At 59.7% G+C, this 10058-nt stretch overlaps 1 protein-coding gene across 1 annotated transcript; it reads right to left on the bottom strand.

Annotated features, from left to right (window-relative positions):
* Positions 1-1130: 1130 nt before the first annotated feature.
* PPP1R1B (protein phosphatase 1 regulatory inhibitor subunit 1B) lies at positions 1131-8639 on the bottom strand. Its single transcript, XM_068979104.1, has 7 exons — positions 8559-8639; positions 6857-6917; positions 6556-6578; positions 6075-6150; positions 2762-2959; positions 1348-1467; positions 1131-1259 (listed from the first exon to the last, which is right to left on the bottom strand). The coding sequence occupies exons 1-7, from the start codon at positions 8637-8639 to the stop codon at positions 1210-1212; spliced, it is 609 nt and encodes a 202-aa protein (XP_068835205.1). The 3' UTR covers positions 1131-1209.
* Positions 8640-10058: the final 1419 nt, after the last annotated feature.

Genomic DNA, 10058 nt, shown 5'->3' with positions numbered 1-10058 from the left:
GTAGGACTGCAGCCCCGCCCCTTCTCCTCAGCCCCGCCCCCAAGCCCTCGGGCCCCACCCCCCAAAGTCCGGAAGTGGGGACTGAAGCCAAAGTTAGGCTTGAAAAGAGATTCCTAACGGTAGGGGGAATTGGAAAGAAGCCCAGAGACATCATCCTTGTTGGGCCACGAAAGCCTGGCACTATGGAGAAAAAAGGATCTTCCCCAGGGGAGGCCTGTGGGGAGGGGGGTGGGGACGGGTCCTTTGTAGGATTTCGATTACTCTTGAAGGACTCCTCTCCCCCGCCTTCTTTCAGCCATCCTTAGTGGTATCTAGAACTCCTAAGGTCTTTCCCAAGAGGGTTTGGAGCTTGTCTGCAGTCAAGGCTCCAAGTTAGAGGACTGGACACTTAAGGGTCGAGGACCTGACTCTTGGATGACCACCACACAGGGAAACCTGTTACCTCCTCCCTCTCCTTTCCCCTGAAAGAGAAATCTCAGCACAGTTATTTACAAAGATTTATTACAGATTCAGGCCGGGAGTCAGGGAAGAGGGGAAGGGGACAGAGCAGCTGGAGGACAAGGAGAGCTTGGCTCCCCCACCATGTGCCCCCCTAAGGACTTATTATACTAGGCGACATTCCTGGCATCAAAGCACACATAAAATGCAACAAAGCAGTCTCTGCCAGTCCATCTTCCAGGCACCCAGGCTGGGGAGCAGGTGATAAGGGGAAGATTTACCAAAAGCTGAGGCCTGAATTCTGGGCCCTGGCAGTGAAGGGATGATGACTTGGAATTGCCCAGGGAATGGAGAAAGATCTATGGGCACTGACAAGTTCTCAGTATCCCTTTTGCCCAGATCTTAGGGTCCTGCCCTGTGGGTTTCCTATGCCCAGGGGAGAGGGTCTAGGAAGTAGAATTGTGAAGGATGAATCTTTGTCCCCCATTTACTGGATTTCCCAACGCAAGCTCTCCCATCCCACCTCCCGCTGGGTGTATGGGGGAATGACTGGCAGGGGTAGGCATCAGGCAGCAAGTGCCCAGGGACTCTGGGCATCAGCCGAAGTTGGGCAGACAAGCAAACACAGACCAGCCTTAGTCTTCTAAAAGTCAGAAGCCGCAGCCCTAGCAACTGAGAAGCAGGGTACAAAATCGGGTGTGAACAGAATGGATTTCTGGAGAACATCAATGCCTCCTCCCACTTCCTTCCAGGAGATGTAGGGCTGGGTGCCTATGTGCCAGGCTCAGGGTGGGCAGGGCGCTGTGGCTCCTCCCCAGGTTCTGCAAAGCAAGCAGAGGGACTTAGGGCCTGGCCATGCCCACCAAGATCCCAGCCCTGCCTCCTCAGCCCCCAACTCCCAAGTCTCACCATTCAATGCTGGGTCTTCCACTTGGTCCTCAGAGCTTCCATCTCTCTGGGGCCCATCCAGAGGAGGCGGGCGCTCCCAGGGACCCTCCAGACCTTGGCCATAAGTTGTCTTCTGCCCAGCTGGGGACAGGAAAGAAGGGATAAAAACACAAGCTCTGAGTATCCAGCTGGCTGTCCTAGAACATGAGCCAAGTCCAGCCGCTGGCTGAGACTAAGCTTTCTGAGGGTGTCACAGTGTAGTGGAGTGAGCACTGGACTAAGACAGTGCCTCCAGTGACTAACCGCATGTCCTCGATAAGTCATTGTTACCTCTCCGAAGGGGCTGGTAGGAGGGAAGTTCTGTCGACTGCCTTAAATAAGATAATAGTTAACACCCAGTGCCAGCACCTAGGAGCTGCTCCAGGCTTGGCGGCAACTGATATTTGTTCCTTGGTCATCTTGCCATTTGACCCACTACCTTGCTGCTTTCCTGAGAGAACAGTCTCCTCTCACCTCCTCTTCACCTGTTCTGGGAGTGTCAGTGGGAGTCAATTCAACTCTTCCAGCTGAAGTTTTGCTCCCACGTCTGATGCCCCCACCGCCAATACAGAGCAGAGGCCTACGCTATCTTGAGGCGGGGTGCAAAGAGTGGACACTGCAAGCAGGGATGGTTGTTATTTTTCATCCCCATAAATAATGGGACCAAAACACTGAGTGTGCATTCAGAGGGTTAGAAGTGGCCAGGCATGGGAAAAATAGCCCTGGGAGGGGCTGAGATCTTCCTGCCTAGGAATTCTTTGGGTCTTGGGACCCGGCTGTGTAGATTTTGGGATCTGGGGTGTCTAGCTCTGAGGCCTTCTGTGTAGGTCTTAGGCCCTTCACTGGCCTCTTTCTTCCCAGGCAGTTGGGGTTGGTTCTTGAATCCTAGATTCTCCATCCAGACACTAGAGGGCACCCTCTCACCTCCAGCCTAGGAAATTAAAAAAGGGAGAGAATCACAGGTTCCTGGAGAGATCTATCAAGCAGTCCTGTGTCTCCCAGCAGAGACCACATCCTGTATCCAGAAATGTAGGCGATGGGGGCCCTGGACACTCTTAGTCCTCTATCCCTCATCTCTTTACACCTCCCAACGGCCATGGATGGGAAGTCCTTTCTTGGGTCTAGCCTCAAACCTCATGTAGCCTTGCCTTAATTCTTAGGGAAGAGAGGAATTACTAGGGAAAACCTGATAGGGACAGGGACAGAGTCAAGGATGGGAACAGCCCAGGTGTCAGGTAAGGCTGACTGCGAGGCATCCTATGGGGTGAGAGAGTGAGAAGGCCCTTTACACGTCGGAGAAATTGTAAACTGGGAGAGGTGTCCCAGGACACTCAAGGAGGACCCCACCCAAGCCCATGGTTGGTGAAACTCTGGCTTCACAGCCCCTTCCGCTTACCAGACCCCCTGCTGCCCTTCAGGACTTCCGCCTGGCTGTCCTCCTCCTCCTCTTCATCCTCCTCCTCTTCCTCCTCCTCTTCCTCTCTCGGGTAGCCCAGTTCCCGCAGCTCCCCCAGCTCATCCTCCTCCTCCGAGGCCTGGTTCTCACCCACATTGCTGATGGACTGCAGGTGAGACTCAGCAATGCGCTGCACAGCTGGCACAGACGGACCGGGAAGGCACGGGTCAGCCAGGCCCGAGAAGCAGCCCACGGCGCAGGAGAGGCACGCGGCCCAACCCCCAGCCTCCTTCCTGGGGGCCTGGGGCAGAGCTCACCCCCTCAGGGGTCTAGTTCAAACACTACAGGCTGCTGGTCAGCCTGCTGGGGGCCAGACCAGGGCAGAAGCAGCAGGGGGTAGACTCTTGATCATGTTTTGCTCTTAAGCTGTCCAAAGATGCTGGGCCCCAGAGGCCGGCCCCAGGCATCTCCGCACGCCGTAGGGTGCCAGGCTGGACAAGACCAGGCGGGCACAGCAACAGCTTAACATTCCTTGGCTGGGGAGCTTGTCCGCCAGCTACGGCCGCTGGAGAAGGTACTGGACTGGTGGGCCGGGCCCTGGGCCATTTGTCCCTTTCAGTTTCTAGGGGAGTGCCCAGCCTGCTCACTGCTCACCCGGATCCTGCCTGCCACCCCATACTGGGCTTGGTCCCCACTCCCTGGCACCGCTCCATCATAGATGTTACTCCACACACCCCTGCCCCAGGCTCTAAGAGGCAGGAACAGTTCTGAGACTGAGGACATAACAGTCTGCAGCCAGTGACGTCCTTGCCTGGGGATGCAGCCTGCTCAGACACGGCCCCCACAATCTTGACCCACATCCCCAAGCTTCAGCTCCCTGTGCAGTGACCTAGAAAGCGGCAACCACCACCCACCCCCCCAACACCACCAAGGCCTGCTGGGATAGGACCTAGGAAGGGAACAGTGTGGGCAGCTGGAGAGAAGTTTCCAAAAGATGGAAAGGACGAGGGGGTTCACAGAAAAAGGCCAGGGCTGGAGGACTCTGGGAGAAAAGGAGGGGTGAAGGGGACCCTGGGAGGCGTGGCCAGGGCAGAGGCTGCAGGGGGCCAGGAGCTGGTGGGATTTTAGGACTACCAAACTTGAGGCCCAGAGACCAGATGCTGACGGGCTAGGGGCTGGGGTTGCTGCAGCTGCTTCCTAATCCGCAGGCAGCCCTCTCAGAAAGCCCGAGAGGGCAGATCCAGGCTGGAAACCTGTACAGGGAGCAGGGCCTGGCACTCCTGCCAACTCGGGGACAGGCACAGAGGGTGTATTGTGCCTGCCTGCTGCCCCGTCTGGCCCGGACCTCCACCCGGTGCTTCCTGGGCAAATACCCAGGCAATAAAAGTGCAATAAATTGCCCTGCCCTGTCCTTGGGGACTCAGCAAAGCTTCACCTTGAGCCAAGTGCAAGAGCTCGGCCTTGGAGAGGCCCCTTCAAGCCAAGACTTGGCGTCCTCCCTTCCTTGCGGACTCTAGGCTTCTCCCCCAACAAATCCCCCAACCCTGCCAGGGGCTTTCCTCTGCCCAGAAAGGAGTGAAACCCACAACATACAGTGCCCTGGAAGTTCAGAAGGGTCCTCTGAGGGTTGGGGAAAGGAGGAAGAGGGAGAGGAGGTGGCAGCTCAAGCAGCCGGGGGAGGAGAGTTCAGTTCTTCAGTTCGTGAGCCACAGTGACAACAATAGGTGCGTGCAGCCCTGTGCAGCGCCCCGTGAGAGCCTCCCGCGTGCCTCGCCTGCCTCGTGCCTCTCAGGGCTCTCTGGGGTCTTCCCCCCTCTCCCTCCCGACTGCCTCCTCTTCGCTCTGTCTCCAGCTCTGGGACCCTGAACTCCCCCCCACTCAAGTCTCCCTTTTGGAAGCTCCAAGGTCCCCAGCACAGCCCCTCTCCTGGCCCCCTCCCATGGCCCTGCTTCTCCCTACTCAGACCCTCCCAAGTAGCAGCCCAACGGGGCCGTGGGCATGGGGCGGGGCGGGGGGGCACATTTCTGGCCAAGGGAGGCTGCCTGGGAAGCACCCTGGTCTGTTCTCTTCACCACCCCCCCCCACCCCTGCTCACAACCAAGAGTCCAAGGGTGGTTCTTCCCTCTCACGTCCACTTGCCCCCTACTCAGCCCAGGGTGCAGAGGAGAGAGACTTCTCATGTTCTCTCCTGAGAAGACGGCACCTCCTCCCTCATGCCTGCTTCAGGGGCTGGCCTTCCCCACATCCCCACAGGTTGGAAGGCCTTCCAAAAGTTACACCCAGCGCCCACTTGCCGTGTCTCCGCATCCCCTCTCCTCTCCTCTCCTCAGTCTCTCTGCCCCCAACTGAGGCAGGCAGGCTGACAGCTGCACCTGTTGACCTCGGCCGGTGGTTCGGAGCTCACTAAACCCAACGAAGGAGCTCTCAGCACATCCTTCCGGCCTCCCTCTCTCCCTCCACAGGAGGAGGGGGCTGGCCAGGCCAGAAGAGCTGGAGCTGAGCTGGGGGTGGGAAGGCATCCTAAGGCTTAGCGAGGAAGGGACCCTCCCCACACCCCCACCTGGCCCACCTACTCCACCAGGTGTCTCTGCCTCAGCTCCTCCGCTGGAAGCCAAGTCTCTAGGTAGCCCTGAAGACCCCCTGTGATCTCACACCTGCTCCTCCCTCTTCCTGGAATACCCTTCCGTGCCTGGCTTGCCTGTTGAATTCCTATCCATCCTTCAAATCCCCTCTCCCAGATGCTTTGAGGTGAAGGGCCCCAGCAGGGCTGAGGCTAGATCTTACCCTTATTCCACCCCCACCAGGGGGGCCTGGCATACACTGGGTGCTCCATAAGAGAGTGCTATAGGAATGACCTGCCTTTGGGGGTTGAAAGGAAAAGCAGGAACAGAAGAAGCATTGGTGTGCAGACCTGTGCAAAAGGCCTGGGAAGGGGAAGGGAGAGCAAGGGGTGTGACCCAAAGAAGGTGCCCTGGGAGCGGGGAGGCGGTGGAGGTGGTTCAGCGCATGCTTGCAAAGGCGGCAGAGAGCTGAGTCTCTTTATGTCGAGGCCTACTTGTTACGTACCTCTTTTCTTTCAACCCCGAAACCTGATTTTCAGACCCACACCACCCTTTTCAGCCTCGGGGCGCCTTGTTTTTCCAAGGCCACGTTAAGAAAGAATTGGTCTCTAAGTAGGGGTTGGGGTGGGTGCACAGGACAATCCCTCCCCATCAACAAAAGCTCAATGCTCCCCCCACCCCGCCCTGCACACCCAATGTCAGCCCAGTTCCAGGGGTCAAGGGGACAGGCAGACCATGGGTTGGGGGAGTACCTTTCAGCGAGGGGGGTGTGTAGGCACAGGGATTAGGTCTCTTCGACTTGAGGTGATGCCCCTCTCCTGAGGCTCTCTGCCGGGGAAGTGCCAGGTTAAATGGGCTCACAGCGACCCTTTCTGTAACCCTCCCTCCACTCCATTCCCCCCGACCCCGCCAGCTGCCCAGGGCAGCTGCGTTGACTGGTCCAGCCTTGGCTCTAGGTCCGGCGCTGCTCCCACCCAGGCTGAGGCCGCCTGGTGGCACCATAGCCTGAGCCAGGCTGGGACCCTGGATTCTGGAGGCCCAGCCTGAGTCTGAGCAGAGCAAAGACAAGGGGTGGAGGAGATCTGCATCCTGGCACCAGGCGTTCTCACCAAGGTGCCAGTTGATATGCTAATGTCCTCCTGGGTGGCACCGTGAGCTAGCTGGGAAGTAATCCCCTCCATCCCATCACAAAGGGCCTGGCGTCCCTCCTTCCAGCTGCCCCTGGAAACTCACCTGGTGGGGTGAGGCCTCCTCCTCTGAGGGAGGCCACCGGTGACCAGACGGAGCCAGGAAAAAGAAGAGAGAAAGAATCCGAATTATTGGTATTTTCCCCCAAATTCAGTCAGTCTCTGGGCCCTTTCCTTCCCAGTGTTGGGAGGCGCCTGGTCGATAAATGAGCCCAGTGGAGTTGGGCTCCTGAACCTTAACCCCCCATTCTCCATTCAGTCTCCTACTCAAGGGACTTTGGCAGGGGCCCCCAGAAGGCATCACAGTTAGGGTGGGACCAGGACTGGGGGGCAGGGAAGGGGCCCACCTGGTGAGGAGTGCTCTGAGAGCCGGAACAGCATGGCAGGGGTTGGTCTCCTGCGCCGGATCTAAGGAGACAGAGACGGGAGAAGGGAGGGCAGGACAGACCCTTGCAGCCCACTCCCCACCCCCACCCAGGCAGCAGGGAACAAACTGTGCTTTGGAGTCCCCAGGGATCCTTTGAATCAAAGACTGTCAGAGCTGAAAGGGACTCCAGAGCTCACCGAACCCCCTCGTTTTACCGAGGTGAAAACCCAAGGCTCAGAGACTTTCAGCAAAGAGCTCAAAGCCACACAGCATGCCAAGGCAGAGAAGAGCAAGAAAAGCCCACCAGTGGCTGCCAGCCAGTGCCCATCTCTCTCCATGGCTACTCCAGACCTGCCCCCTCCCTTCATATCTTCCCCTGCCATGGCCCTCCCTCTCCCCTTTATGAAGACATCAGACCTCAGGACCCGACACTGACTGTGGAAGATGGCATTCACGTGGCCCTGCCCACCTAAGGTCGCCTCAAGGGCTCCAAAGAAACCAGACCAAGCTGCAGAGGGAGGCTGAGCCTGAACAGCAGGCACCTCCAACCTCACTCTGAGGTTCAGGTGTGCGCCTGAGCCCCGGACTGCCTGGGGCCTGGGTCTGGGCCCCTCTAGCAGTATCACTCAGTCTGTGGAACTCTTCACCCAGTCCTCATGAAACCTCCAAAGTCGCCCTCCTTGGTACATGAGCCAAGCTGAACAGTGCGGGGGGGGGGGGGGGACACTGAGTACTCCCAGTAACCCCCACCCTTCCCCCTAGCTTGGCAATCAGATCAACTGTCAGTTAATTAGGTCCTCTTTGAGCTCCAGGGAAATGCACAAAGAGAACCAGGTGAATTAAGCTGAAACTGCCACCTCCCCCTGCCAATCTCCTAACACAGCCCTCCAGATCAAAAGCTGCTTGGGCTGGGGATCAAACCGGTCGCCCAGGCCCACCCCCCCTCCACGCGGTCTCTCTGCAACATGACATGCCCCCCCCCCCCATCCACTGCTCTGTTGGGTGCCAGCTGCTTCTCAACAACAGCAACAAGTGAATGGCTAAGTGGAGGAGGGGAGGCGCCCTCAAAAAAACTCATGTCTCTTTCCCCATCACGCCCCACATCTCATGCCCACCTTTGGAGGCCTCTGGTACCCAGTGCCCAGGCAGGCTGTCCAGAGGACTCAGATGTCTGTGTGAGGACTTCTGGTTTCTGGGATGACTGGTCATCATTTCCCTCTCCACCCACACCCCCCGCCCCGCCCATGTTGTGGCTTTATCTAGAGGTCAGGACAAAGCTCGGGTGACCCCAGCCCAGGTGTGCAGGGTGGGACTAGAGAGATGGCCAGAGCGCGCGGCAGGCGGCGCAGGCCCGCTCTGTGTAACGGGTCAGGGGGCCATGTTTGTCACACAGTGGTCCCCGGGGGACCCCAGGGAAGGAGGACACTGCAGGGTCCAGAGGACGGTCCTGCCCCTCCGGGGCCGCCCGGGATTCCCCAGCCCCGGGATCAGGTGCGAGGCCCCGGGAAAATGTTACAGGAGTCTCCGGCGAACTTCACGCGCTGCCCCGCGCCCTCGCGCCGTCAGAGGCGGGCCGGGCGCCCGCGTCTCCCAGGCCAGTTCCGATCCCGGAGCGCAGAGGAGTCGGGGAGTGGGGGTTAGGGTAGGGGGGCGCTGCCAGGGGTGGGGCGCAGCCCCCTTACCATCTCCACCTGGCGGGGGTCGAGCTGGCTGGGGGGCGCGGGCACGGAGAACTGGATCTTCTTGCGGTCTTTGGGGTCCATGGCGGGCGGGGCGCGCGTCGTGGGGTCTCGGGCTGCGATCCCGGCTCCGCTCCCCGGCGCTGCTCCGGGCGCCGCGGCGGCAGCGGGTTGAGTGTGGCAGAGGGGAGCTGGAGGGCTGTTCACGCACAGATAAAGATCCCGCGCCGGCGAGGGGAGGGCGCGCGGGGGTGGGGGGCGGCCGCCGGCTCGCGGCTCTGGGGCTCCTGGGTGCCTCGGTCCCCTGGCGCCCGCGCCCCGGGCTCGCGGGGCTGGTCTCTGTCCCTCCTTCCCTCGCTCTCTCTGTGCCTCTCCAACCTTCCTCTATCTCCCTTGCTCCCTCTCCGCGAGTCTCCCTCCGTCTCTGCTTCGCTCCGTCTCTCCGGGTCTCGCCCTCCGGCCCCAGCCTTGGGGTCCCCAGCCCGTCCCCTCGGCCTGGGACTGGCGCCCGGGCGCTTGGTGGGAGGGCTCAGGAGACAGTGGCCAATGAGCGCCGAGGAGCGTGTTCTCGGCCGGGAGGAGGGCGGGGAGTGCGAGCCAGGACCGCGGGAGCGGCCTGGGGGCCCCCTGCCGACTCCCCAGAACTTGAAGCTGCATTATTGATGGAGTCCAGCAGGGAGGATAATGGGGGGAGGCCGAGGGGAGAGGGGCCGCGGGGACCTGGGACTCTGACTTTAACCCATTCCTGGCCTGGGTGCTTGGAGTTTCATGGGGAGGCTGTGAGGTCGTGGAGAGAATAGCACCAGCGTGTCACGCTGTGAAGGGGGGTGTCCAAAAAGCGAGTGAGCGTGAAGCAGCGGGGTGTGCGTGGGAGGACACATGTCAGTCATCATGGCAGGGAGTGTGTGAAAGTGAGTGCCAGGGGCCCTGTGGTGCCTAAAGCTGGGGAGTGTGTGTGTGTGTGGGGGGGGGTCCGTGTGGTGAGAGAGTCTATGTGAGTAAGTGTGTCAGAGTGTCAAGGATGCAGGTGTGAGTGGCAGGGTGTGGGAAGACCATGTGTGCACGGGGGAGGGGGCAGAGTGGGGGAGGATGTCAGAGGCTGTCAAGGTGATGGGCAGGCTGTGCCAGCTCGCAAGGGGGGTGGGAGTACCCTCTGCACAGGTCCAGCCTGAAGAGTAGAGGGGGGTAAGGTTGTGATCCTGGGAGGGCTCTCGTGGGGGCAGGGGAATGTGTCCATGCTGTGAGGTACCCTGGATCCACGTGTCTCCTGCCTGTTCTCCCCAGATATGATGTGGGGGAGACAAAGCCAGCTCAGGGGGATAGGGTTGGGGGAGTTGGGGTGTACACGTGCCATCACGTGTGAGTTTGGTGCAGGAATAAAGCAAGGGGGAGAGGTGTGTGCGTGCTCATTTCGGAGGTGTGAGCCTCTCTGTCTCTGCAGAGGTGTTTGCGTGTGCTCTGAAGAGGGGAAAGGGGAGGAGATGGCCCTGTCATTTAGAGTGT

Source organism: Capricornis sumatraensis, chromosome 8 (genome assembly GCF_032405125.1).
Source record: "Capricornis sumatraensis isolate serow.1 chromosome 8, serow.2, whole genome shotgun sequence".
Classification (NCBI taxonomy): domain Eukaryota; kingdom Metazoa; phylum Chordata; class Mammalia; order Artiodactyla; family Bovidae; genus Capricornis; species Capricornis sumatraensis.
This window is presented reverse-complemented; position numbering and strand designations above follow the sequence as displayed.